The 25,379-nt window shown below is 61.7% G+C and overlaps 7 protein-coding genes across 7 annotated transcripts; 4 read left to right on the top strand and 3 right to left on the bottom strand.

Moving 5' to 3' along the window:
• Window positions 1-54: 54 nt before the first annotated feature.
• On the top strand, window positions 55-4,510 carry CHLRE_02g076500v5 (uncharacterized protein). Its single transcript, XM_001701796.2, has 7 exons — window positions 55-596; window positions 799-975; window positions 1,306-1,477; window positions 1,798-1,938; window positions 2,130-2,275; window positions 2,482-2,649; window positions 2,859-4,510. Exons 1-7 carry the CDS (start codon window positions 201-203, stop codon window positions 3,060-3,062), a joined length of 1,404 nt encoding a protein of 467 aa, XP_001701848.1. The 5' UTR covers window positions 55-200; the 3' UTR covers window positions 3,063-4,510.
• Window positions 4,511-4,524: 14 nt separating this feature from the next.
• Window positions 4,525-7,274, bottom strand: CHLRE_02g076466v5 (uncharacterized protein). Its single transcript, XM_001701588.2, has 5 exons — window positions 6,931-7,274; window positions 6,469-6,554; window positions 6,179-6,229; window positions 5,832-5,890; window positions 4,525-5,676 (listed from the first exon to the last, which is right to left on the bottom strand). The coding sequence occupies exons 1-5, from the start codon at window positions 7,146-7,148 to the stop codon at window positions 5,653-5,655; spliced, it is 438 nt and encodes a 145-aa protein (XP_001701640.1). The 5' UTR covers window positions 7,149-7,274; the 3' UTR covers window positions 4,525-5,652.
• A 1,157-nt stretch (window positions 7,275-8,431) lies between these two features.
• Window positions 8,432-9,594, bottom strand: CHLRE_02g076433v5 (uncharacterized protein). The gene is made up of 2 exons (XM_043059159.1): window positions 9,398-9,594; window positions 8,432-9,213 (listed from the first exon to the last, which is right to left on the bottom strand). Exons 1-2 carry the CDS (start codon window positions 9,437-9,439, stop codon window positions 8,923-8,925), a joined length of 333 nt encoding a protein of 110 aa, XP_042926793.1. The 5' UTR covers window positions 9,440-9,594; the 3' UTR covers window positions 8,432-8,922.
• A 600-nt stretch (window positions 9,595-10,194) lies between these two features.
• On the top strand, window positions 10,195-12,140 carry CHLRE_02g076400v5 (uncharacterized protein). The gene is made up of 8 exons (XM_001701795.2): window positions 10,195-10,318; window positions 10,398-10,479; window positions 10,606-10,663; window positions 10,739-10,792; window positions 10,941-10,996; window positions 11,119-11,227; window positions 11,492-11,561; window positions 11,695-12,140. Exons 1-8 carry the CDS (start codon window positions 10,269-10,271, stop codon window positions 11,741-11,743), a joined length of 528 nt encoding a protein of 175 aa, XP_001701847.1. The 5' UTR covers window positions 10,195-10,268; the 3' UTR covers window positions 11,744-12,140.
• A 48-nt stretch (window positions 12,141-12,188) lies between these two features.
• Window positions 12,189-16,330, top strand: CHLRE_02g076350v5 (uncharacterized protein). Its single transcript, XM_043059158.1, has 10 exons — window positions 12,189-12,381; window positions 12,450-12,505; window positions 12,580-12,738; window positions 12,825-12,898; window positions 13,028-13,188; window positions 13,366-13,547; window positions 13,893-14,127; window positions 14,302-14,566; window positions 14,709-14,865; window positions 15,032-16,330. Exons 1-10 carry the CDS (start codon window positions 12,294-12,296, stop codon window positions 15,167-15,169), a joined length of 1,515 nt encoding a protein of 504 aa, XP_042926792.1. The 5' UTR covers window positions 12,189-12,293; the 3' UTR covers window positions 15,170-16,330.
• Window positions 16,331-16,332: 2 nt separating this feature from the next.
• On the bottom strand, window positions 16,333-18,525 carry CHLRE_02g076300v5 (uncharacterized protein). The gene is made up of 6 exons (XM_043059157.1): window positions 18,143-18,525; window positions 17,771-18,052; window positions 17,283-17,433; window positions 16,984-17,117; window positions 16,559-16,793; window positions 16,333-16,486 (listed from the first exon to the last, which is right to left on the bottom strand). Exons 1-6 carry the CDS (start codon window positions 18,346-18,348, stop codon window positions 16,460-16,462), a joined length of 1,035 nt encoding a protein of 344 aa, XP_042926791.1. The 5' UTR covers window positions 18,349-18,525; the 3' UTR covers window positions 16,333-16,459.
• Window positions 18,526-19,928: 1,403 nt separating this feature from the next.
• CHLRE_02g076250v5 (uncharacterized protein) lies at window positions 19,929-25,049 on the top strand. The gene is made up of 11 exons (XM_001701793.2): window positions 19,929-20,083; window positions 20,172-20,265; window positions 20,329-20,399; window positions 20,760-21,071; window positions 21,228-21,345; window positions 21,489-21,610; window positions 21,829-21,903; window positions 22,309-22,479; window positions 22,657-22,893; window positions 23,094-23,924; window positions 24,274-25,049. Exons 1-11 carry the CDS (start codon window positions 19,946-19,948, stop codon window positions 24,433-24,435), a joined length of 2,331 nt encoding a protein of 776 aa, XP_001701845.2. The 5' UTR covers window positions 19,929-19,945; the 3' UTR covers window positions 24,436-25,049.
• Window positions 25,050-25,379: the final 330 nt, after the last annotated feature.

The following is a 25,379-nucleotide window of genomic DNA, read 5'->3' as shown; positions in this document are numbered from 1 at the left end:
CCGGGCTGGGGTTGTAGTCCTAAAAAGTGACCCCTTTATTACAACAACTCAGTTTAACTTCTTCATGTCACCTCTGGCGCGGCGCTGTGTCCATAACAATATAGTGGAATTCGATCACCTTGCTCACCAGCAGAACGTCGCTGTGATGTACCTCAGTAGTAGTAACAAAGCTTGACTGACTAGCAGCATCCGCATCGGAAATGGAGGAGGGGGATAAGCCTGAAGCGGTTGCGCAAGCTTCGGCTCTGGGCCCTGAGGCTTCTCCAGCAGCACCAGCAGCGCCCTCTGCTGCTGCACCCGACCAGCATCGCCGTGAGGCGCTGCGTAAAGCGGGCGCAGACTATTTGGAGAAGGCGCTTGCCCAGTCGCGGCGGAATCCCGCGGACCACTTCGCTCCTGTGGATGCTCCTCTCGCGCCATCTGCAAGCGTGCCTCGACCGTCGCCTACGGCGTCATCTCGAGGGCGCAGGGGCAAACAGCCACAGGCTCTGGACCCGGATGTCGCTGCATTCGGCCAGGTTTTCGAGAGCACAAAGCTCTACGTGTACATGGGGCTCTACCTCGCGTGTCAGGGAGCAATCTACGTGCTCATCAAGGTGGGGGGTCGGTCTGCACGGGACACGCGCCTGACCTCACCGCTCGCAACAGTCTCCACGCACGGCAGGGCACCGCCTCCCACGCGCACGCCCAGCTGCTATGCAGCGGCGCACTTCGACCCACAGCAGCACGCAAGGCCGTGCGCCACAAGTTAGTTGTACTCCTCCTTACATCCCTGCACGCGCGCACCTCCGCACGCAGGGCTCGCTGACGACCATGAAGACGCCGGGCCTGATGTCGTTCCTGCACCTCTCCTCGGCCTCGTTGTCGTTCTGGCTGTCCAGCACCTACGACGTGTTTGACACGCGTGCGGTGCTGGAGGCGCCCCTGCGATGCCTGCGTGGCATCAGCGTGCGAGCCACGCTGTACGGGCTGCAGGTGCGAGCGGGTGCACTGGCGTCGAAGAGGGATGCGAGTGCGGAGGCGAGGGCGAAGGCGGAGTGGGGGGGGGGGGGAAATGGGCCGATGGAGGGGACCCTGGGGGATGGCTTCAAGGCTAAGGCTGCCGCCTGTGTGGCTGACACTGCTGGTCCTACAGTCGCCGCCGACGTACGCAGTGGCAGCACCACACACACACACACACACACACACACACACACACACACACACACACACACACACACACACACACACACATACACACATACACACACATACACGCACTCACGTGCGCACACACCTCTCTGCACCACCACCACCACCACACAGATGCTGCTGCTGTACAGCTCGCTGCTTCACTCGTCCGTGTACATGATTCTGAGCTGGGCCGCGTCCGTACCGCTGCTCATCGACGCCGGGCTTAGCCTGGTCACCGGCAAGCGCTCGCGGCTGCTGGCGCCGCACATAGTGCCGCTCGTGGCGGCGGCAGCGGGCGCGACGGGTGCGTGCAGGGGCGGGCAAACTGGGCGACTGGGGAGGGGTGTGGCTGGGGCTGGGGCCGCGGTGACGTGTGCTGGCACGGGGGTGGCGGTGGTAGACACCAGCCCAATCTAAACCAACAATGCAAAAGAGCGAGGAGGAGAGCGTGACTTATGCTGGTGGTGGGGGAGGTGGAATTTGCATTGAACCCCAAATCAAGTGTTAGAGCCCTGGGACCTGGTGCCGAGTGGCTGGTGTACGGCACGGGGGGCGCCAGCACTTTGGTCGGCCCTAGTTGTCGACTGACTCCCCGCCTCCCGCCCTCCCTGTGCTCCTGGGCAGTGCTGGAGGTGGTGCTGGACGGCACTCTCAGCTGGCTGAGCCTGGTGATGCTGCTGCTCTGGAGCGCCACCAAGGCGGCGGAGACGCTGTGGCGACTGCTCAAGGAGGACCCCTCGCTGGGGGGCAGGCTGCCGGGAGGAGGTGGGGGCAGGCCCGGGGGGAGGGGGCGAGCAGGTAGCGCCAGAAAGTCGCGCATGGCGAGGGGGCGAGGGTTGCGCACGGCAAGTACGAACAGGAGGAGCATGCTCGTTTACGCCTCCGGCACCCGGTGAGTAGTAAACCACCTGTGAGCACAAGGATGCGGCTGCACCCTGTGGCCGGCTGTCCTGCAGACTTTGGCTCACTGGCGGGCGCGGTGCGGTCCGTGGCTGAGGCGGAGGAGGGCCTGAACGCGCCCGCGGTGGCGCTGCTGGTGAACGCGGTGCCGGCGCTGCCGGTGCTGGTGGCGGGATTCATCGGCCAGGAGGGGCGCGAGATAGTGAGTGACTGAGTGGCGCGGGGGCAGTGGGAGCGGCTGGGCGGGGGAAGCCGGGCGCTGTGGGTATGCGGGCGGAGGCGTCAGAGCTCGTTGGGGGTGTCAAAGGGGCCCGTTCGACGGCAGGCCAGGCTAGGGAACTGAAGCTGCGGCCGCGTTTGCTCACACACGCCCTGCCCCCACACTACCCCCCGCCACCCCTCGCCCAGGTGGACCACGAGCTGTCGGTGCCGGCGGTGAAGCTGATGCTGCTGTCGTGTGTGGCGCACGTGGGCATCACCTGGAGCCAGCTGCTGCTACACGACCGCCTCAGTGGCACGGCCAAGGCGGCGCTGCGCTGGGGCGCGCTGCTGGGGGCCGTGGCGTTTAACTTCGCGGTGCGTGCGCGTTGCTTTGAGGAGGGCGCCGGGTGGGACGGGGCGGGGCAAGGACAAGGGAAAGGACAAGGGCGTTGCTACTTGTGTGCTGTTCCACAGCGCGACAGCGCGTGTGAGGCGTGTGAGTTTCTGGCTCCCTACGGGCGAGCCTGACGCTCCTTCCTGCCCTTGTGCCGCCGCGGCTGTGTACGTGGTGTGGGTGCCTGCAGGAGAAGACGGCGGGCGCGACGCTGTGGACGGCGCTGTGCGCAGTGGTGGCGTTGGGCGCGTCCGCGGGCGCCTCACTGCAGCGGCACACGGGCTCGGAGGCGCGGCAGATGCGGCCCTTCGACGGCCTGGCGGTGGGAGGCGGCGGCGGTGGCGGGGGCGGCGCCATCGATGACGATGACGACAAGGACCCCGAGAGCGGGTGATGGCTTTGTTGATGGGGGTCGTATGGGTGGTTGCGGTTGCATCGGTGTGGCTTAGGTGGCCTAGGCGGGCGTGGTGTGAAATGGGATGCGCGTAGTGCTCGGTGAACTGATGGCGTCACGCCGCGCGCGGGATGGGTGATGGGCAGGCCGCCGCAGGACGCGTGCGAGGGCGTCGTGTCGCCGGCACTGCGGTGGCATGCGGTGTTGACACGTGCAATGGTGCCGTCAGGCGGCACGGCTGAGGAGCGCCAACAGCGCCAGTCTGTTCACGAGTGATTACCGGTAGATGAGATATTGTGGTCCCTTGTAAAGTAGGCATAACTACGAAGCTACGGTGCTAGCTAATATCTGTCGAATCCAGGTGTTCCCTTGGTGTATTTCGGCAGGCGCGATTTGCCATTGCCTGGAGGCTTTCAGACAAGCTTGCTTGCCATCTACAGCAACCGCTGCTGTATCACCGGGTGCAGCGGGGCACCCAGTGCTGGCAAACGCGGGCACCGGCCCCGCAGACCCCTGGCTGCGGCAAGTCTTGCTGGGTGTTCGTGGCATGGCGCATCTCCGGTGTCTGGCCAGGCCGCCAGGGTGCAGCAGGCGCTGGGTACACTCAGGGGCGTCTGTGCGGCGGCTGTTTGGATGCGAATGTGCCTTGCCGGCTGCACTGTGACCTGGTGTTTTACTCGGCGGCGGCGCAGGGCCTGGCGGCGGCGGCAGCGGCCCTGGGCCCAGTCGTGGCGGCGTGTTGGAGCGTAGTGGAGGGGCCAGGCAAGGCGACGTGGAGTTGTGTGATGGGACAGGGTTTAGGCAGGTTGGCGAGGTCCCGTAGTGTGCAGCTGACGCCCATACCCCAAGCAGACAGCAGACAGTTTGCAGCGGCAGAGCAGAAGTGCATGGCTGGTCGAACGCCGGAGTTACTGTACCGACAAGTTGCTGGCTGGCTGGAAATTTGCTGATGCGCATTCCTCACGCTCCGGGCGCCCGGCCAGGCGATAGCCCACACAAACACACCGCAACGCCACACTCGCTCGCGATGCAGAGCCGCAGCGCACCTGCAGGAAGATGACCAGCGTCCACGGATGAGCACCAGAGGCAACCTTGGCGGGCAATCGAATGCGATTGCGAGACAAACACAACCGGAGTGTGAGGAAGCGCCGCGGGTTGGCATTGGGAGTGTCGCGGCTGAAGTTCGGGAAGGCGACGTGGAGTTGAGCAGTAGAGCACGGTGCTGCCCAAGAAGCGGCGGCAGTGCGCATGTTGAGGCCCGGCCGGTGTCTGGTGAGCGGTCTTTGCTGGCGAGCATAGCATGGCACGGTGTGTGGTAGACAACCCAAACAGCCACTGGTTGCCTGCTGTGCTTGTGCTTGACAGCGGGACGTGAGGATGCCTGGCTGGCGGCAAGGCTGGCGGTGGCGAACGTCGGCGCGGTGCTGTGCGTGCGGATAGGTGGGAGGCACGGAGGCGCGCAGGCTTGAATGACGTAGGTTGCAGCCCACCCTCGCCCCCCGCGCAGGGTAGGTTACATCATGTCAGCGCGCAGTGGAGTGTGGGCTGCACAATAGCGTGCGTCCAGCTCCACTCACACCACAGAGCCCCCCTTCCTCGCCCTGCCTGGGACACACATCCCCCAATCTGGGGTCATCTTGCCAGGACAAGGTATGTGGTTCCCCACGCAAACTTCCCTCGCCGTGACATTTGTGTCCCATCTCCCCTTCAGCGACACCGCTACGCCTACCGCATGGCACTCACCGCGTGACCGCACTTCGGTTTCCAAGTACTTCGTGCCAACACGTAATTTGCATTGCAGTCGCAAGCGGTGTCTACATCAATGCATCGTTGTATCAAACAATCCCTAGAAACAACCAACAAAACAACCAACGCCTAGCGGCGTCTACAAAACCAACAAAATTACGCCCCCAGCGGCCGGACCAGTTAAAGCCATGTCGTGAGCCCAACAGCTTTTTCATCGTGCGGCGGACATTGTTCGTCCCATACGACCTTGCCGCAACTACGCATGGCCAACCTAATGTACACATGCGGACGCGTGTCTTACCGGTGATATTGTATTGCTCAGTAGTGCTGGGGCCACCCTATTGCGGGCCATCAAATACATGGCACACGCCGCCACACGATAGATAAAAGTGCACTGCTGACCGCCCACCTAATCGACAGCGGACTCGTCAAAAAAATTCTTCACAGCAACGTGAAGTCCCTTGCTAGATTGCCCCCGCATGCACGACCCACCTCCGCACCACGGCGCTGCCCCGTGGTGCTGCCCCCGGGCACACTCCCAGGAGGTGAGTCCAACGCGGGCTGGCAACCCGGCATCCGCCAAGCACCCAGCCGTGTTGGCATCCCCCGCCACACAATCGCCACAGACGCTGCAGTCGCATGAGGGCCTCTGCCTGCTGCTTCTGCTGCCAGCACACCAACAATGCGGCATCTGCCGCTGCTACTGCGGCTGCAATTACTATAATGGCCGCCGCCGCCGCAGATGTAGCTGTAACTGCTGCCCCGCCTGCGCCACGCATACACCGCCGCCGATCGCGCCATGGCTGCTGGCGCCTCTGCCAGCGCTGCAGCCCCTCCCCCCTCCTCAAACCTTCAGGATGTACCACGCCTGTGCCATCAGGTCATGCGCGCGGGCAGGTGAGGACCTTGTGTGGCATTACTTCACAACCGACGTGTTTGCTCACATAGCGCCGCACTCTCTAGGCGCGCCAGTACGATGAGTAGACCCCTAGGTAGCGTGCTCCGCAGCGGCGCGGCACTCACCAGCATGTACAGGGCCATGGCGCCGCCGGAGGCCACCATGTTCTGCCCCACCGAGTCGCCTGCAGTCAAGGAGCAGGAGGCCGTCAGCCCGTCAGCGCAACTAGCAGCCCACGACACGGCCAGCAGCCTGCAATGTACATACTCCCTCCTCCTTGTGTGCCGCTGTGGCGGTCGGTGTTATCACTGCTACATCTGTGCATGTCGCGCAGAGGATGAACCGGGGAAAACCCATTGCGGTACACCCTCCATCAGCGCAATCCCATGCACCCCTGCAGGAACCTCTGCTCGCTGATGGCGCGCTGGCCGCGAGCCCCCCCCCCAAACACATGAGCCGCACAGGAGCTCACCCTGGTCAATGAGCCGCTCCATAGACACGACACGATCGTAGTAGCGGTCCACTGTTGAGGGTTTGGCAGGGGGGGCGGTGGGTGGTCAGTCATTGTGCCGTGTCTGGTTGGTGTGCAGCGTCCTTGTCTTATTCTTTAGACACATGTGTCCGGTATACCGGGCTTGGGCGGGGCACACGTCCTTGCCAGACACAGCCGGCTCAGGTGTATAGTGTGCGCTTGTGTTTAGTGTCCGTCACGTTGAGGTGAAGCTGAAGGCACGCGGTGTGACAGCGGGCGCGTGCACGCACCTTTGTCGCTGTCCAGCCCGTACACCTCGAAGCATTGGCGCCTCTCGGCGGGGCTTGACGTGAGGCTGCAGGCCTCGTAGGCGTCCCTGCGAGGGCCACAACAAGGGTTCGTCACGGCCAGTGTTGGCAGTCGTCGGAGCAACATCCAGCTTAACGCAGCTCTGCCTTCTGCAGCTGCGTCATCTAGGACAGTGAAAGCTAGCGCGCCAGCAGGATGCGCGACCGATATGCGCGTAGCCGGGTAGATACGGACGGTCGCTCTTTTAGAACCTTCTGCTTCGACTTCCGCAAGTGCTCTCCGAAACACGCGAGAGCACAGTCTTCTACAAGGTAAAGCTGGTGGGGAAGCAGCGCCATCGTTTTCAAACGCGTGTGCGCGCGCTGACGCGGCAGAATGGCTTCCGGCAAATCCCCCACTTTCGAAGTCCCGGCGCACGCTAGCTCCTGTTACGAAGCCCTTACCTGACGTCCAGCATTGTACATGGCACGGGTGAGCCTTGTATCTGGAACACGCCGCTCATGTTCGCGCGCGGGTTGCCTCCCGAACCCGCAGCAGAGTTGTGGCCGCCGAAGGCTCCGCTTGCCGAGGCATGCACCCTCAGATACTCTCGCGCGCATTTGCGAGACGACTTCGTCGCCACGGTCCGACTGCAGCTTGCCGGGTTGGCAAAGGTGGCCATGTCTCTGGATTCGCGAGATAACGACGAGCTTGTATGGCAGCGTTGGAACCTCGGAGACTATCTGTTATACGAGTGATGTCTCAGTGTATGCGGCCTATAAGCAGCCGGTGCTGGGATGCCGGCTTCACTACCGCAAGGCCGTGAGTCAACCGCCACAAGGCATGATCCGCAGCGCCATTGGCGGTGTGACGGGCGACGACAACCCCCGGCCCGCGGCAGGGGGCAATGGCGCATTGCCGTTTTGGTGATACAAACACAGCCGGCGGGGACTGCAGAGGACACCGGGACGGGGTAGAAGCATTTGCACGCGCGCCGCACATCTCGCGCACCCTCACGCTCCATGCCATAGCCTCCCAGGTAGCCATGGCCGCAATGATAGTATGCCACGTACCCGCAAGCCAAGCACTACGGTCTACCGGGTTGTCGCAATTGTCACAGCCCACCCTCGCCAGCGGACTGCCACTGTCCAGCCGACCGGGGGCATACGAGGCCAGGGCATCCGAGGCTCTCCTCCAATCGCCGCGGACCCACACGAAGCAACCATGTGTTTGGTCTACCCCTAGGACAGGCGACAACCGGAACGGTGTAAGAGGGCTAGCAATGTCGGTGAGACCGCCGGCCTGACAGCTCCTCACATGGCCGGACGGCGTGCCGGCGTGGAGTCCCCGTGCAGCGCCTGCACCGCAGCAAGGTCACCACCGAGCCACAGGAGCGTCACCGCGGGCCACGGCTGGTACCGTCTACGGACGAACCGAACAGCTCCCTAAATCCCGAGCAACGCTACGTTGCAATCATCACTGAAACTGAGCCACCAATGTGGAGTGCCAAAAAGTAGTATGATGTAGGTTCTAGGACAGCTCCGACTAAACTCCAACTAACTCGTGTACGTACAACGCCCCAACTCCGTACGGGAGTTCGTGTGAGAGTCAGAAGCTGCACGAGTGGGAGCGGGTAGTTGTACGGCGGCCCGGCTCGGAAGCTACCTAACTGTAGTGACGCACACGGGTCGTTGGCGCTGGCTGGTCGGCACGCTTCTTCCCGCGCGGGGTCCAAGTGTCAACCGTGAGCCCAGATGCAACTCGACAGGGCAGGGGGGCGTCAAACGCTCCGCTGCGGTGCGTGAAGTGCACCTTGCAACCTGACATGTTCCCCTCGCGCATCGGTCGCACTCATCTGCATTCACATGCTGGGCGGCTGGCGCCACCCCGTGGAGGTCCCAGTGTCAAACGTGTGAAAGCGTGTGCGCTCAGAGGCAGGTCATAGAAACAGGGTCAGCCCCATGCATCTCTCTGAGTTTACACGCAGCTCACACGCAGCTTCCCGAACGGCGCGCGCACGGCTATGCACTCCCACTCGCGCAGCGCACCAATCGCCAGCCTCCGCCGAGCTCCGCCGTACTCTGTCGCAACTTCCCACACGCACGCGCATTCAACTACACACTCCCACTTGCGTGCCTGCCGACCAGCAGCCAGCGCCATACAACGACCCCTGTGCGTCACTGCAGCTAGGTAGCTTCTGATCCGGGCCGCCATACAACTACCCGCTCCCCCTCGTGCAGCTGCTGACTCTCACACGGACTCCCGTACGGCTGAGGGGGGTTGGGGTGCCGTACACGAATTAGTTGGAGGTTAGTCGGAGCTGTCCTAGAACCTACATTATACTATTCTTTAGTGCCGCACCAGCGGTCCCTGCGTTGATGCGTTGAATGCGTAGGTCGGTTTGTCGAGCTCACCGGATGGCTACAGCAACGCTCATCACCAGTACATCATTGTATTCATGCCCTCCCAAAGCGCCGCAGCGCTACTGCGCCTCCATACACCGGCTTCTCAGTGCCCCTGCTCAGCCCTACCTTCATCTTCTTCTCCATCTCCGCCAGCTGCCTCTTCATCACAGCCTCAGCCACACGCGCCTCCACCGCCCGCTCACGCTCATCACGCGCTTCCTGCTCATAGCGCCGCCGCTGCTCCTCCAGCTCCGTCGACCGCACCTCGGCCCGAATGCGGATGGTTCGCTCCTCTGAGAGAGCCCAATACGCGTCCGCCAGGCGCTGCTGCGTGTCCGCCGGCTGCGCCCTCACGTGCCCTCAACGCTGCAAGCTCCGACGCAGCTAGCTGCAGCCGCAGCCACCCCAGCGCCTGCCGCGCCAGCTAAGGCCAGCTGCTGCAGTTGCCTGTGGGTAGGGATCAAGCGCCCACTCTGCACGCGATCAGCAACCTAAGACAGCGACAGGGACCAGAGCTAGGGCTCACCAGAGTATTCATGGAGCCGGTCAGGCTTACTTTGAACACCATGGGTGAGCGCTTCCAGGGCTTGGGGGATGCAAGCAGGCGCAGAGGCGCGAATAACAGGGGCGTCTGGGTAGGATTAGATCCAGTCTTCTTCGTGCTGGCTCGCGCGCGCCATGCTGAACGTGGCACCGCAGCGAACAGCTGGCTTGCATGCACACGTCTCATTCTTGACTTGGCGCACGTGTTGCCTGCTGTCGTGCTGTGACAACGTGCTGTGACCGCCGCCATTGCACAACGCCACAACGCCGCCACCATGGCGGGGTTCTGCCCCGCCATGGGCCTGAGCAACTCCACCTCGGCCGCCGTCGGGGTCTTGGGGCACCACCACCGCGCCCGGTAGCTGTTGCTTGCCATGCCTGTCCCTGCCCATTCGCATGGTCCTTCGCGTCCATCGCATCCCAGCCTGGGCGTGCAATGGAACAGGGTCAAGGCAGGTTGGTGAGTTCCCGTAGGATGCAGCTGATTCCCAGACCCCAGCACAGAGCAAACAATTTGCGACGGCAGTGCATGCTTTTGGCACCGGCACAAGGGTGCGCCTTCCTTCCACAGCTGTGCAGTAATGCAACCTCTCTATCGCATACAGTGCAGTGTGCAACTGCCTGTAACTGCTGAGGTATTGGGGAGAGGGCAAAGAGGGGCAGGGAACTGGGTGGGTGGGGTGGGTACTGGTGGGTGGGGTCGGGGGCGGCGAGGGTGCGCGCACTTGTGCATGGATGCTCCATGAGCATCAACAACTGGACTATGTGTGCACTTACCAGTACCGGTGAGTGTCCTACATTGTGATAACATGAGCACCGCGCAGTGACAAGCAAAGATAGCGAAAGTGTGTTAAATGGGCAGCTTCGCCTTTCCCTACTTTCATAATTACCCGCCTTACTTCACGTAAGTGCCGATAAAGCATCGCATTGAGTGTCAGCCTTCCTATGTAAGCCAGTGTGCAATAAACATGGAAATGCCACAGGCTGCAGCCGGTGAAGGAGACCAGGGACAAACAAGTTGCGCTGTGGTGCTCGTTAGTATTGCAATACTGCCAGCACACAAAGGTGCGGGCGTCAGGTCGCGTGTCAGTGGGGTGGGGGGCGGTAGGAGCCGAGTTGGAGGGGTGGGGGTGCGAGCCGGACCGTGCTGACCGTTGCCGCCCCACCAATGCTGCGTTTTGCCGTTTGCAGACGTTTGTGCTTGACGTGCAAGGCGACTCGCCCCTGTTCGTCAATAAGGTCATCAACCGTAAGTGCACAGCTGGGTCAGTTCAGCGCTTTCGGCTGCGGCAGATGCTCACCTGTCTTGCAACTGGGCGCGCAGGCAAGTTGAACCAGGAGGCACGCGTGGCGATACTAGACGAGCTTGCGACGCAAGGTGAGCAACTTCTGCCAGCTCTGGAAGTGCATGTCACGCCCCCCCCCCAGCCCACGAGGCCGAAGGAGCTCCTGCTGCGGCGTTGTGGCCGGCGGGCTAGCCATGCGCGCGTGCACCCGCACTGACTTGCCCAACCTCCATGGCACAGGGCGTGCGGAATGGATGGACAAGGGCAAAACGAGGTGCCTGGTGTACTGGAGACGGGTACGTGCTACCCTTGCTTGCGCCAGCACACACCGCACTGCTTTGGACCGCTGGCATGCGCCACAGCATGCACCGCATTAATGGCGAGTGCTCACATGTTCCTTTTTTGCGCGGTTGCGCAGGTGGATGAGTGGGCGGGGGCTGTGACGGAGTTCGTCCGCACCTTCGGCCTGTCTGACTCGGTCATGACGGTGGACGAGCTGAGCAGCGGAGACGATGTGCGCGGCACAGGTGCGTCCCTGGTTTGCTGAGGCTGGTCCCACAGCGCAGATGTGCTCGCCGCTGCTAGTGCCAGAGGGGCTGACTGCAGCATGGGTGTGGATGGGTAAGCGGCGCCAGCTCAACTGCAAGGCTGTCCGCTGCCGTGCAGTGAGGTCATAAATAGGGGCAGTACATCGACAAACCTGGCAGCTTCTCTGAAAAATGGAACCCAGACGGCATTGGCTGGCTGAGGTGGATTTGTGTGTCCCCACTTGCTTTTCATTTGTTCCGCAGACCTCTACGGTGTGCACCCAGAGATACTGACGCGAGCGCTAAAGCTGCTAGAGGCGCAGGGCAAAGTCAGGTGAGGCGCGCGCCCTGCACCTAATGCATGGCAGGATTGCCCGCTCATAACACCACCAACTTACGTCACACCCGCACAAGGCTGCATGCTGTGTAGCGCAGCTCATCAATACCCTTAATCTCCCTGCCCTCAGGACGTTCAAGGGAGCAACGCCAGAGGAACTCGGTGTCAAGTTCATTTAATATCACGGCGATACGGCGGCGCGCAACGTCTTGCGGGACATGCCCGACCGCGCCGGGAATGGTGGTTGGAGGCTTACGCTACTGAATGCACAGGTTGCTTGAATTGAGTTACAAAGGAGTGCTTGTGGTTGTGTCGGCAGCACACGGGCAGTCAGTTCACGAGCTCGGAAGCATTCGAGCCTCCAAGGAGGGACGGCAGCGCAGGGCGACCGGTTAGGGCGGGTGCAAGGGTGCGGTGGCACGGGGCAGTGCGCCAACTGGCTAGGCCCGGGTGCCGAGTTGAAGGTAGTGATGTGACTAATATATACTAGTGTTAATCATGGACCGGTTCGGCTGGGGCCATGAGGGCGGGGTTGGGCGAACATTGACCTGCAAGGTTCATGCACGGCCAATGTTCCGAATTCTCTTCCAGACCTGAAGCCACGTTGCCGGTGTGTTATGCTTTGCTAGGAGGTTAGGGTGCAAACACCAGGCCCTAAGGAGCCGCTCTTTGGTCTGTGAACACCATCACGACTTGATTCAGTAGTATTCTTCCACAAACCAGGCCAAAATGGCCGTTGACGCGCTCTCCAGCGAGCTTGCCTTCAAGGCTCATGTGGACGCTGCCAAGCGCGACTACATTTGCGAGCCGCACCTTGGTGCGTCTCCAGCGGATGCAGCAGGCCGAAAAAGACCCAGCATGACGCCTGACTTGTTATGGCTGCAGAGTACCGCACTGTGGCTGGTGTGAGCGGTCCCCTGGTGGTGGTGGAATGCGTCAAGGTGCGTCGCAAGGGCGTAGGTGGTGGATCCCGATGAAGAATTTTCCCCTTGACCACCAACCCACCCAAGCGCAGAAGCCCAAGTACGCTGAGATTGTGGAGATCAGGCTGGGCGATGGCAGCCTTCGCCGCGGTCAGGTGCTGGAGGTCGACGGCACTCGCGCGGTGGTGCAGGTGTTCGAGGGCACCTCGGGCATTGACAACCGCAAGACGAGCCTGGAGTTCACCGGCGAGGTGGGCATGCGGACACTGGAGACGACTACTATAGAGTCGAGCAGCAGTGGGCGAATGCAAACCGTGGCGTGTGGTTGCTTTCGCAGGTGCTGACCACGCCTGTCTCGCGTGATATGCTCGGCCGCGTGTTCAACGGCTCGGGCAAGCCCATTGACGGCGGGTGAGTGGCATAGCGGGGTTACGTGGGGGAGGAGGGAAGGCCGGCGCCGCACGGCGGCGTGGCTGGGGGTTGTGTTTGGCACGGTGTGTGCCTAACAACGCCGCTGCTCTCCCTGCCATCCGAATGCAGCCCCCCGATTCTGGCTGAGCAGTTCCTGGACATCACCGGTGCCTCCATCAACCCCGCTGAGCGCACCTACCCCGAGGAGATGATCCAGACGGGTATCTCCACCATTGACGTGATGAACTCCATCGCGCGTGGCCAGAAGATTCCCCTGTTCTCGGCGGCCGGTGGGTGCCTGCGCAGTGGCTGGCTGTAGGGTCGTTTCCAGTCTCAGGTCAACTGAGACCATGGCGCATGGGCTTGCCATGGAGCATGGACTTGCTTGACCAAGAAGCCTTGCCGTAGCACTACGAGCATGTGGGTGCATGTGGTGGTAACCGAGATTTGGCTGGCTTGGCACGCAGGTCTCCCCCACAACGACATTGCCGCCCAGATTTGCCGTCAGGCCGGTCTGGTGAAGCTGCCCGCGGGCCAGAAGAAGCACGGCCACGCCGGCGGCCATGGTGATGAGGACGGCGGCGACTCGTTCGCCATCGTGTTCGCGGCCATGGGTGTCAACATGGAGACTGCGCACTTCTTCAAGCAGGTGCGCGGTAGCAGGGCAGTGGGCAAGCGGGAGTGAGCGTTCTGGGCTGGCTGATCGGGCCGGATTAGGCAAGTCGGTGTGCCCCGCAGGCGGCAATAAAGTGGTTTGTGGGTGTCGAGGCAGAGCTGCAGGCATGAAAAGCAGTCCATGCAAGCTGTGCGCGGGGAGAGAAAGTCGGGATGTTCGGATTGAGAGGCGGCCACAAGGACATGCAGCGGGCTGGGGTGATGTAGTTCCAACTGGTAACATGCACCAGCCGCCCGACTAAGCCAATTGTCAGGGCCCCGCAGCCATATCGTGCTTATCGTGTGCCGGACCCCACGCCGCTGTTTCTAACCACCGTAGGACTTCGAGGAGAACGGCTCGCTGGAGCGCACGGTGCTGTTCCTGAACCTGGCCAATGACCCCACCATTGAGCGCATCATCACGCCGCGTATCGCGCTGACCACCGCCGAGTACCTGGCCTACGAGTGCGGCTACCACGTGCTGGTCATCCTGACCGACATGTCCTCTTATGCCGATGCGCTGCGTGAGGTGTCGGCCGCGCGTGAGGAGGTGCCCGGTCGCCGCGGCTACCCCGGTGAGCACGAGCTGGGATGCTGGGCGCTGCGCACGCGGTGGCGCGCGGGGTGTAGGTGCCGTGCGCTCTAGGGTGTGCGCGTCACCCGTGACGACGGAGACTCGGGCGGCGCAGAGGGGCCTTGAACGGAAGATGCTTCCGCTGACTTTGTATCAACTCCTTCGCGTTCAACAGGTTACATGTACACTGACTTGGCCACCATCTACGAGCGCGCCGGCCGTATCGAGGGCCGCAAGGGCTCCATCACGCAGCTGCCCATTCTTACCATGCCCAACGACGACATCACCCACCCCATTCCCGACCTGACGGGCTACATCACGGAGGGCCAGATCTACATTGACCGCCAGCTGCACAACCGCCAGATCTACCCGCCCATCAACGTGCTGCCGTCGCTGTCGCGTCTCATGAAGTCCGCCATCGGCGAGGGCATGACCCGCAAGTGCGTGCCGCGCAGGTTTCGTGGATGCCAGGGGTCAGGCCTTGCCATCTCACTGCATGTTGCAGATGTGAAACGCTCAACGCCGTTGATAGCAATGCTGATGCCGCTGCCCTCTGTCTGCGCCCATCCGCCCCGCCTGCAGGGACCACTCGGAGGTGTCCAACCAGCTGTACGCCAACTACGCCATCGGCAAGGACGTGGCGGCCATGAAGGCCGTGGTGGGTGAGGAGGCGCTGAGCAGCGAGGACCTGCTGTACCTGGAGTTCCTGGAGAAGTTCGAGAAGAAGTTCGTGGCGCAGGTGAGGAAGAGGGGTGGAGAGGGCGCAAGGGGCGGTTGGGTGCAGGTCAGGAGGCGCAATAGGCGCTTGGGCCAAGGGGACTGGAGCGGCAGTGGAACGGGGCTGCGGAGGTGTCGTCTCTGACGCGTTCCTTAACACGCTTCCCCCTGCCCGCGTTTGCATCCAGGGCCCCTACGAGAACCGCACCATCTTCAACTCGCTGGACCTGGCCTGGTCGCTGCTGCGCATCTTCCCGCGCGAGCTGCTGCGCCGCATCACCGTCAAGACCCTGGATGACTGGTACGAGCGCAAGGAGGACCACTAAGCGGCTGTTGCCGCGGGCCCTGATTCGGGGGACCTGGTGCAGAGGAGTCATTTTTGATGGCGGGAAGGAGTGGCAACGAGTAGGCGGCGGCGGTTTGATTTGAAGCATTTGTGAATGATGGCTACGAGGGGTTGGCGGCTCTTCTATGGGAGGAGGGCCATGCAAGGTGTGAGTGATGCGTGCGAATTGAGCGATGGGGACAAGGGGTGAGAGCGTACGTGAGGGAAGCATACACTGTGATGGGGAATCTGTGCAGGGCCTGAGCGCCCTTCCAATGAGTCCGAACAGTTTTGACGTTTGCCTCTTGGCAATTACGCTGCACGGGTGCGCCGACAAGGAATGGACGTGAGTGGGATCGAGCACTTACACTGACTGTTACACCGCATACACCGGATACGTTTCCGGTTTCCTTCGACTGACGCGCTAAGCAGTCAAACACCTAAGCATGACCATCACGGCAGAAAGAAATAGCTCGCATGCTCCGTCTGGCATAACCATCCAAACCAACCAAACGACAAAGGTCACCGCTTCAAGAACAGAGTCCAGTTGAAGCGCCGCTCTTGCGTAGTCCACCCAACAACACGTCACAGAACCCTGCGCGTGGGTTTGTGAGCTCGAGGCCCAGCTGTATCTACCCTGTGTTCACGTTGATACCCATCGCCTGTCAAGCCCCAACCTAATAGCCTTCAGCTGCTGCCCTGCAGCCTTAAAAGTCGCGGTCTCTCTTTCTGTCGCAACCCTCCGCCCCCGCAGCAGTGCTGCGCCAGCTGCAAAGCGCCACAGCATATGTCCGGGGTGTCTTGCTCAAGAGCACTCCAAACGCGGGCAGCTGTCGCAGCGCATTCATGTGACCCATGCTTAGCTCTCAGCTGGGCACATGCCTGCCGGCGGTGCTGCTGAGCCGTCCGCTCAGTGCTGCGCGACGTCGGCGTACGTGAGGCGCTTCGAGAGGTCGAACATGTGCGCCACGCCCTCCTCGGGGGTGCCCACCAGCACGCCGTGGCCCAGGTTGAGGATGTGGCGCTGGCCGCCCCCCTTGCGCAGGCAGTCGCGCACGGCGTCCTCGATGGCGTCCTGAAGCGTTACGGAGGGGATTTGAGGCTACAAGTCAGGCATTGTGCTGGAGCTGCTAGGCGGCGGGGCGATGCGGTCAATTGCGGGTTACCGGTACTTCAGGCTAACCCCACAGCAGTTCCGGCTGACCCCAAAGCATCGCAGTCCAGTCCATGGGGCGCGTTGTCCCATCCGCGGCTTCGTCGCAGCTTCGTGTCTTCACATGAGGTTTCCCCATTATCCATTACGCCCAGTAAGGATGCCCTGTGCTCTTACACCGCGCGCCGCGCCCACCCGCCCGCACGCAGGGCACGCCCACCAGCACCCGGCACTCACGTGCGAGGCGAACAGGATGGCGGGGTCCACGTTGCCCTGCACCGACTGGGTGCTCGGTATCCGGCGGCGCGCGTCCGCCATGTCGGTGGTCCAATCCACGCCGATCACGTCGGCGCCGGTGGTGGCCAGGCGCTCCAGCAGGCCACCACTGCCGTTCGCGTACAGCGTGAGCGGCACGGTGGGGTACTCGGCCTTCACGCTGGCGATGATGCGCTTCAGGTAGGGGCCCGACCACCTGCATGTGCGGGGTGAGCGTGTGCGGAGGCGAGGCATGTTGCCGAGGCGTCGACAGCAGTCTTGTGTGCTTGCTTTGCAGTGCCACTACCCCTTCCTCGCGCGGCCACTTTTCCGTGCACGCAGTCACGCTGCAGCTGACATGACCCCATAAGGCCACGCTTGCCGTCCGTTTTCACCTCCGAACTCACTTCTCCCACTCGCGCGGCGGCAGCTGCCCACCCCAGGAATCGAAGATCTGTACGCACTGCGCGCCGGCGCGGATCTGGTACTTGATGTACTCGGCCATGGCGTCGGCCAGCTTGCTCAGCAGTGCATCCAGCACCTGCAGCAGGCGGGGCCCGGCACCATGCATCAGATTGAGCGGCATGCGATGAGAGGTAGGGTAGCAATGCAACGGCTTGCACACGGATAGCTGCAGGCTACTTCACTTGCGCAAGTGTATCAGCAGCCATGTCTGTCTGTGCGTGCACGCTGCCACCTTTCCCACCTCGGGCGCGGAGAAGCACATGGTCTTGATGGTCTTATACAGGCTGGTGGAGCCGCCCTCAATCAGGTAGGTGGCCAGCGTCCAGGGCGAGCCCACGAAGCCCAGCACCGCCGCCTGGTTGTTCACCTCGGAGCGCAGCTGAGTCAGAGCGCTGCGGTATAGGAGGGCAGCAGGCAGGCAGGCAGGCAGACAGACGTGGCAATACGCAGGTTAGGTAAATTGGCAGGGGCAGGCGGCAGGTGAGGTGGCGAGGGCAAGCAGATGGGGTGCGTGGAGCTAGGCGCAGCGCACTGAGTTGGTTTTGCCGGTTGCCGGAGCACCAAACGCTCTGCATTTGCGTTCCAAACGGCCGGTCTCGTGCTGACAGGTTCACATGGTGGCGTAAATTCTGCTGCGGGCATGGTGCTGCTTGCCATATGAAGGCCTCCAGCCGCACGCAGGCTCCTGCACGTGGCTCTGCGGTTGGTTGGCCACACCCGTACACGTACCGGCCCACGAAGTCGACCTTGCTGAAGTCCATGGCGTGCAGCTGCTTGACCTGCTCCAGAGTGCGGATTGGCGTATCGATTATGGGTCCCTTGTTGTCATCGATATCGAAGTTCACGCCGATGCCCGGCAGCGGCGTGAGGATGTCGCTGAACAGGATGACTCCATCGGGCTTGAAGGAGTTCCAGGGCTGCAGACTGATCTCCACGATCAGCTCCGTGGTCTCCGAGCGCTCGCGGAAGGAAGGGTGCTTCTTCGCGAGCTCGCGGTATGACTTCTGGTAGCTGTGGAGCCGGACGGCGACAAGTAAGGGCCATGCAGGTCAGGCCATACTGTGTTCAATGAGCCATTGATCCCTGCGTTCATTGTCTTACCGGCCAGCCTGGCGCATCATCCAGCAAGGCGCGCGCTCAACCTTCTCGCCACGAGCAGCGCGGACCATGAGCGGCTCCACGATGCCTGCCGACGCGGGCTGCGCGTTGGAGACCACTGCAGGAGCACGCGACATGCCCACAGCAATGGGCTTGAACGCGTTGCGGCGAAGGACTGCGCTGCGGGAAGCACCGACGCTCTTGTTCATGGTTTGAGACATTTTCAGCACCGGGCTTAGATCTGATTGATGCAAGCTATACTCAAGTAGATGTAAATGTAGATGCACGTCTGTGAAATGCCCCGCGTGATCAGCTCGACCTAAACTGCAGCACTACCGCGAGCGCGACGCTTCAATAACAAGTAATGACGACCCAATTAGTGGGCCTTCAATGGAGCAATGGATCTTCATACCACCAGAGTTCAGGCTTCAGGGAGTTGCAGTCCTGCCCCATCCGGCACGCTGCACGCCGCATGCATGGGCGAACCTTCCCCTACGCTGTAATGCTTGTCCTCGCCGCACCGTAATGTCCATAGCATCAGCTGGAAGCCCCAAGGATATAGGCTTCCCGTCCCATCCAGTGCAACGTGGGCTGCATTCCGCGTGGATGCAATCACACATGTCTTTACGGCTGGTCTCCAGACTCCCGTTAGACCCCCTGCAGCATCACGCACCCCTGGCATCATGTCAAGGTGACTTGCCCATACCGGCAACGGAATGGTATTAGGCAACAGTAAGGAGTGTAGGCAGGGCCCCTTGGCACCCCTATGCACGGCCCCAGCGGCCTTGTTGGGGGCCTGGCCAATGCCAGAGTGCGCATTGAAGTGGGGCCCGATACAACCGCTGGTGCCAGCGAATCCATGAATCCGTAAGCGACCGCTGTTCCTAGCTCAGGGCTGCTGTGTACAGCAACTGGCGCACGCGTTACGCGCACGCGGCGTTGTCCTTATCATCCCCTGCTTATCATCTTCCGCTGTGCTGGTGCTATCGTGGTTGCTTTCGCCATGCCTGGCGCCAAAGCTTAACGACCAGGGGTATGGCTCCCCTGGTGCATCGCCAAACGCTCCCAGCCACCGCTTGCTTCCATCGTCAAGAGCTCGCCATCCAGTTACCACGTCGCCAGCTCGTCCATTTTTCATCACTAACACCCTCACACCGTAATGTGACCGCTTATCTCGCCCGTTCATGGTCCCCGCCCTCTGCCATGCTCCTTGGGCAGGGGGCACCCGTGGGCGTGATGGGGGCACCCATGGGCGGGCACCCACGGCGGGCTCACCACTCCCCGCATACGGGCGCCCCACTCCCCGCATAGCATTTGTATATACCCGGTACCAGCTCCTTGACATAACTGTGCATCACTTGAATGCAAGCTGTCGGGTGAAACTGTCGCCGTGCAACACTTAAAACTTCAGGATAGCGGGGCTACAAACTATCCCCCCGCGCGCCAGCAACCCTTGAAGCCCGTAAGCTTATACCATACTGCAGTGTTTCTAGATATCTTGACTTTTGGGGCCTAGCCCGCGGACTCTTTGTGTGTGTTCAAGTCCGATGGACCGACCGTTGGAGCAAGGGGCTTCGAGAGGGAGGGCTTGCCCGCGTCGCAACCTTTTGCATTTGTGTTTGAAGAAAGCTGTACGTATGCCAGTAAATGGGGACGCGCACCGTTCATTCTAACCCGCACAAACAATTGTGGTTGAGAACCCCATGCACTTTGCATGGGCCTTTCCTTGCCGGTTTTTGAGTCCACAGTCGCTCCTTCCAGGTACTTTTATAGCCTGTAGGGCTGATACAATACATCAGCACCAATATGGCCCTCAAGTCCAGCATCAAGTCGGGTGTGCGTGCCCAGGCCGGTCGCAAGACTGTCGCCCCTGTGGCTAGCTCCGCGGCCGTGAAGGTCGTTCGCAGCTCGGCCATGGCCAGCGGTCTGCAGTCCTCTTTCAAGGTAAGGGAAATTGGTTTATGTTATGCGGAGCGAGCGACAGTAGACGCGGCGGCCGGATATCCTCACAATCGCTCTTTGCTGCTCACAGGCTGGCTGCCGTCGCGCGGCCGTGAGCCGCGCGAGCATCCGTCGTGCTGCTCGCCTGGCGGTGCAGGCCTCGGTCCAGCCCACCCCTACCTACGGTAAGATGGTATGTCGCATGCTTCGCTTGGGGCTGTGGCCGATCCCACGCCAATTGCCCGCAGACTCTCGTCGTGAGAAGACTCTGGACCGGTACCGCAACATTGGTATCATGGCCCACATCGATGCCGGCAAGGTGCGCTCCGAACTATCGCATTTCCTTGCACCTTGCCCTTGTGTTGCTGCACGGACACGCACCCCGCAAGCAAACTAATAGAAGACTTCTTATCGCATTTATGATGAGGCATGTGACTGGGCTCGCGACTAGGGTGAAGCGAGCGCTTGGCCCCTGCGCGACCACTGGTTGGGGGCTGTGGCCGAGGGCAGTGCCGCCGGCTATCACTAGCTGGGCAGCACAGCATTTGTGCTCGCGTGCCATTATCATGGAAGCTACTAGCTGCGAGCAATAGCGAAAGGCGAAGTCCGTCAGTGTCTGCAACATCCATCGCCCACCACACCTGCCACTCGCCACGACCTTCCCTTGACTCCCGCGCAGACCACCACCACCGAGCGCATCCTGTACTACACCGGAAAGTCGTACAAGATTGGTGAGGTGCATGAGGGCACTGCCACCATGGACTGGATGGTCCAGGAGCAGGAGCGCGGCATCACCATCACGGCCGCCGCCACCACCTGCGCGTGGAAGGAGCACCGCATCAACATCATCGACACCCCCGGCCACGTGGACTTCACCCTGGAGGTGGAGCGTGCTCTGCGTGTGCTGGACGGCGCCGTGGCCGTGTTCGACGCTGTGTCGGGCGTGGAGCCCCAGTCCGAGACCGTGTGGCGCCAGGCCGACAAGTACAAGGTGGGCAGGAGGGAAGCGGGGCGGCGGGTGATGTGCTGGTGCGGCATGCAGGCCCCGCCTGACTGGGATTGCAGGCGGATGAGGTCAGCTAACGCAGCTTTACCAGCGCTGCTTGTGCTCATCAATCGGCATAACGTATTCCGTTTGTCTGTGCAGGTGCCCCGGATCTGCTTCGTGAACAAGATGGACCGCCTGGGCGCCGACTTCTACAACTGCGTGAAGATGGTGGTGTCCAACCTGGGCGCCAAGCCCCTGTGCATCCAGATTCCCATCGGTAAGAGCAGCCCGCGAAGCACGGCTTGATAGGGCTCTGGGGTTCACCTGACATGGCACACGGCTCCAGGGGGCTGTGTTGGTTGGTACCCTCTTGCAGCTGACCCAACGTGCCCGCTTCGCACTCACTCGTCCAACCCTCAGGCTCCGAGGACCAGTTCAAGGGCATGATTGACCTGGTGAAGATGAAGGCCATCGTGTGGAACGGCGAGGAGCTGGGCGCCAAGTTTGAGGAGCTGGAGATCCCGGCCGACATGCAGGACAAGGTGGGTGAACCTAAAGGCATGGGGTGGACACAGAGGAATAATGAGGGAGGGTGCTGGGGTGCCATGACAGTGATAGTATGAAAGAGTGGGTACAGGGCCGATGGGCTGCTGTCAAACCGCGCTTGCAGGGGTGCCGCTCGTGAGTGTGTAAAGCATAAACTGCCTATTGTATGTGCTAAGTTGCAACCTACGCTTCTGAAATATCAACCAACGCACAGGCCCAGGAGTACCGCGAGAAGCTGATTGACATGATTGTGGAGCAGGACGACGCCGTGCTCGAGAAGTACTTCGAGGTGAGGGCGGGGGACGCGGGGGGTCGAGGGGGGGGGCGGTTGGGCGGTATGCGCAGTGAAGCGAAAGAGGAACGAGCGATGGCTTGTTGCTGGGATGGCAGGACTGCCAGAGTAAAGCGGCGGCTGGGTGCTAAAGGGGGTGGCAGCACAAGGGACAATGCCATTGAAGTTTGCACAGTGGGGAAGGCGGCGTGAGTCTTCAACAGCTGTAGTTGGGGCACTCGAGCAAGCGGGCGCGCCAATTCGGGACAGCGCGCGGACTACTCAGCGCCCAGCGCAAGCGGCCTAGCGAGTCACACGATGCAGCAGAACGGGTGTTGCGCCGCTGCCGCCAGGCTGCTATTGATGGCGCCGGTTGGTTCTGACCTTGGCCCTGCCTTTGGCCCTTCGTCCCCAATCGTGCAGGGTGAGATGCCCGACGAGGCCACCATCCGCCGCCTGATCCGCAAGGGCACCATCGCCCAGGCGTTCGTGCCCATTGTGTGCGGTACCGCCTTCAAGAACAAGGGTGTGCAGCCCCTGCTGGACGCCGTGGTCGAGTACCTGCCCAGCCCTCTGGACATTGAGGCCGTGCAGGTGCGCCCGGCCTCACTACGAAGTAGCGAAACAGGGGGCGTCATCTGACCTGTGCTGGCAGGGAGCTAAGGGCAGACTGCGCGAAGAACGCACTAGCGCCGCACACCACTCAAAACCACCGCCGCCAACCTGACCCCTGGACCCATACCTCCTCTTGTCCGCCCCCCGCCTTGACAGGGTGTGGACATGAACGACGCCGAGGTGTCCATGATCCGCAACTCGGATGACAGCGCCCCCTTCTCGGGCCTGTGCTTCAAGATCATGACTGACCCCTTCGTGGGCTCGCTCACTTTCTGCCGCATCTACTCGGGTGTGCTGGAGGCCGGCAGCTACGCGCTCAACTCCAACAAGAACAAGAAGGAGCGCATCGGCCGCCTGATGATGATGCACGCCAACAACCGTGAGGACATCAAGGTGCGCTTGCTTTCAGAAGGGAGCGCCTGGGCGGGGCTTTGAGAGGCGGGCCTGATGCAGGCCGGGCGAGATGACAGCATTGGTGCCCGGCAGCCGTGATGTGAGCGAGGTTTGCGGTGGTCTGTGGCATGTTGCGTACACGTCGCGGCCAGTAACACACACTTACCGTCCTTCCTCCGCCATTCCCCACAACACCGCAGGCCGCCTTCGCTGGTGACATCGTTGCCATCGGTGGCCTGAAGGACGTGGTGACCGGTGACACGCTGTGCGACGACAAGGCGCCCATCATCCTGGAGAAGATGGACTTCCCCGACCCCGTGATCAAGATTGCCATCGAGCCCAAGTCCAAGGCTGACCTGGAGAAGATGGGCATGGGCCTGAACAAGCTGGCGCAGGAGGACCCCTCGTTCAACTTCTCTCGTGACGAGGAGACCAACCAGACCGTCATTGAGGGCATGGGTGAGCTGCACCTGGAGATCATCGTGGACCGCCTGCGCCGCGAGTTCAAGGTGGAGTGCGAGGTGGGCGCGCCCCAGGTCAACTACCGCGAGGGCATCAGCCGCGGCAACGAGGTGCGCTACGTGCACAAGAAGCAGTCGGGCGGCAGCGGCCAGTTCGCTGACGTGGCCATCCGCTTCGAGCCCGGCGAGCCCGGCACCGGCTTCGTGTTCAAGTCGGAGATCAAGGGTGGCACCGTGCCCAAGGAGTACATCCCCGGTGTGCTCAAGGGTCTGGAGGAGTGCATGTCCAGCGGCTCGCTGGCCGGCTTCCCCGTGGTGGACGTGCAGTGCACGCTGTACGACGGCTCGTACCACGAGGTGGACTCGAACGCCCTGGCGTTCCAGATCGCTGCCCGCGGCGCCTTCCGCGAGGCCATGGGCAAGTGCGGCGCCCGCCTGCTGGAGCCCATCATGAAGGTTGAGGTGATGACGCCCGAGGACCACATGGGCGACGTGATTGGCGACCTCAACTCCCGCCGTGGTATCATCAACAAGTTCGACGACAAGCCCGGCGGCATGAAGCTGGTGCAGGTGAGATGGCCTCATGTAGCTTGGTAAATGGTTTAATTGTATTTGTGTTGATGTGGAAAAGAAGAATGGGCGACCTTTCGCGAACTGCTATCGATCATCACTCGGTCAGTCTAACATTTTGCATACTTTATGCGCTATCGTGGTTTCACGATTGCTTGATTATATATAATGTTGCTGTAAAATTCAAACGTAAATATATAGATAAACCCGCGTAGGGAAGGCACGCTACCCTGACCGTCACCCGGACCCCGACCCACACGCGGACCCGGACCCTGCGCTCACACCGCAACCTTTCCGCACTCATTTCTGCTATCTAACACGCAAAAATATTGCAAAAACCCTAAAACAGGCGTACGTGCCGCTGTCTGAGATGTTCCAGTACGTGTCAGTGCTGCGCGGAATGACCAAGGGGAGGGCGCAATATACGATGCAGCTGGAGCGCTACGAGGTGGTCCCGCCCAACATCCAGCAGGACATCGTGGCCAAGTCCAAGGCCGGCGCCTCCGCGTGAAGCAGCTGTGCAATTGTGCAGTCTGCTTGAGGGATTTGGTGTTGGATGTCGATGGCCTGGCGGCAGCGGCAGTAGATGTTGCTGGAGCTGGCGCGGCGCCGCGCCTGCGGGTGTGTGCGGTCGAGGGTGAGCCATGGAAGTCTGTCCAGCGGTACGAGCGGGTGGCCGCGCCGGAGCGGTGGGTTTGCTGCAACGGCTTGCCCGCGCGCTTGTCCACACGCGAGCCGGGCAGTGCCGCGGTGCATCAAGCTGGGTAATCGTGACAGACTGGTTGTGGTGTGACGGTAACGGGCAGGGGGTGTGACACGCACCAACATGACATGTGACGTGCGTCGCCCCCGAGCGCGCAAGATGTCCTCGGTCGTTTCTTGAGTTGTTGGTTTCGTGATGGTTACTGGTACGGTACACGGGCGGTGAAGGCTGAGCGCCTTGATTGGTGCAAGTGGCGTGGGCAGTGGTTGTCGCTCGTCCCACTCGATTTTGTTACGAGTTCAAAGAGGTCTGGTGAGCTGAGTGAGGGATTGAATCCGACCAGGATTTGTCCAGACAGGCGAGAGCATGGTGTGTCGAGAGTAGCCTGCAAAGGCTTCCGCAAACTGTAACTCGTATATCGAGCAACGTCTGCGGTGCTCCAGGGCCAAGGTCAACTCCGTTTGTGAGGGGCGCTCGGCCGCTCGGGTGCACACGGGCAGTGGGGTTCGCGAAGAAGGGCAGCGACACGGGTGGGCGAGGGTGGGCGGCAGCAAGACGTTGCTTGGCGCGCAGCTGGAAGCGCATTCCTCACGTGTGATGCGTGGGTGTGCTGGTATTTGTTGTGCAGCGCAGGTGCCTCCACGAACTGGCTGGAGATAAAGTATGCTGTTGCGCGGCTCTCATGTTTGGGGAACCCGGCCGGCCGCCAGCTCATGTCCGTCCACAAACAAATCCGGAGGGGCGCCAGCATG

This window comes from Chlamydomonas reinhardtii, chromosome 2 (genome assembly GCF_000002595.2).
Source record: "Chlamydomonas reinhardtii strain CC-503 cw92 mt+ chromosome 2, whole genome shotgun sequence".
Classification (NCBI taxonomy): domain Eukaryota; kingdom Viridiplantae; phylum Chlorophyta; class Chlorophyceae; order Chlamydomonadales; family Chlamydomonadaceae; genus Chlamydomonas; species Chlamydomonas reinhardtii.
The sequence above is the reverse complement of the archived record's forward strand: the minus strand, read 5'-3'. Positions and strand labels throughout refer to the sequence as shown.

Bases quoted from the DNA above. Each gene is read 5' to 3' on its own strand.
- CHLRE_02g076433v5 (XM_043059159.1), bottom strand. From the start codon at position 9,439: ATGGTGTTCAAAGTAAGCCTGACCGGCTCCATGAATACTCTG. The intron at 9,214-9,397 runs GTGAGCCCTAGC...GTGAGGGCGCAG, and splicing joins CCGGCTCCATGAATACTCTG to CCGGCGGACACGCAGCAGCG.
- CHLRE_02g076400v5 (XM_001701795.2), top strand. From the start codon at position 10,269: ATGGGCAGCTTCGCCTTTCCCTACTTTCATAATTACCCGCCTTACTTC. The intron at 10,997-11,118 runs GTACGTGCTACC...GCGGTTGCGCAG, and splicing joins GCCTGGTGTACTGGAGACGG to GTGGATGAGTGGGCGGGGGC. The intron at 11,562-11,694 runs GTGAGGCGCGCG...CCCTGCCCTCAG, and splicing joins GAGGCGCAGGGCAAAGTCAG to GACGTTCAAGGGAGCAACGC.
- CHLRE_02g076350v5 (XM_043059158.1), top strand. From the start codon at position 12,294: ATGGCCGTTGACGCGCTCTCCAGCGAGCTTGCCTTCAAGGCTCATGTG. The intron at 12,382-12,449 runs GTGCGTCTCCAG...TTATGGCTGCAG, and splicing joins CATTTGCGAGCCGCACCTTG to AGTACCGCACTGTGGCTGGT. The intron at 13,548-13,892 runs GTGCGCGGTAGC...TAACCACCGTAG, and splicing joins CTGCGCACTTCTTCAAGCAG to GACTTCGAGGAGAACGGCTC.
- CHLRE_02g076500v5 (XM_001701796.2), top strand. From the start codon at position 201: ATGGAGGAGGGGGATAAGCCTGAAGCGGTTGCGCAAGCTTCGGCTCTG. The intron at 1,478-1,797 runs GTGCGTGCAGGG...GCTCCTGGGCAG, and splicing joins GGCGGCAGCGGGCGCGACGG to TGCTGGAGGTGGTGCTGGAC. The intron at 2,650-2,858 runs GTGCGTGCGCGT...GGGTGCCTGCAG, and splicing joins CCGTGGCGTTTAACTTCGCG to GAGAAGACGGCGGGCGCGAC.
- CHLRE_02g076466v5 (XM_001701588.2), bottom strand. From the start codon at position 7,148: ATGGCCACCTTTGCCAACCCGGCAAGCTGCAGTCGGACCGTGGCGACG. The intron at 6,555-6,930 runs GTAAGGGCTTCG...TGGCCCTCGCAG, and splicing joins TGTACAATGCTGGACGTCAG to GGACGCCTACGAGGCCTGCA. The intron at 6,230-6,468 runs GTGCGTGCACGC...AACCCTCAACAG, and splicing joins CGGGCTGGACAGCGACAAAG to TGGACCGCTACTACGATCGT.
- CHLRE_02g076300v5 (XM_043059157.1), bottom strand. From the start codon at position 18,348: ATGAACAAGAGCGTCGGTGCTTCCCGCAGCGCAGTCCTTCGCCGCAAC. The intron at 17,434-17,770 runs GTACGTGTACGG...CCTATACCGCAG, and splicing joins AAGGTCGACTTCGTGGGCCG to CGCTCTGACTCAGCTGCGCT. The intron at 16,794-16,983 runs GTGAGTTCGGAG...CCGCACATGCAG, and splicing joins CCGCCGCGCGAGTGGGAGAA to GTGGTCGGGCCCCTACCTGA.
- CHLRE_02g076250v5 (XM_001701793.2), top strand. From the start codon at position 19,946: ATGGCCCTCAAGTCCAGCATCAAGTCGGGTGTGCGTGCCCAGGCCGGT. The intron at 20,084-20,171 runs GTAAGGGAAATT...TGCTGCTCACAG, and splicing joins GTCTGCAGTCCTCTTTCAAG to GCTGGCTGCCGTCGCGCGGC. The intron at 22,480-22,656 runs GTGCGCCCGGCC...CCGCCTTGACAG, and splicing joins TGGACATTGAGGCCGTGCAG to GGTGTGGACATGAACGACGC.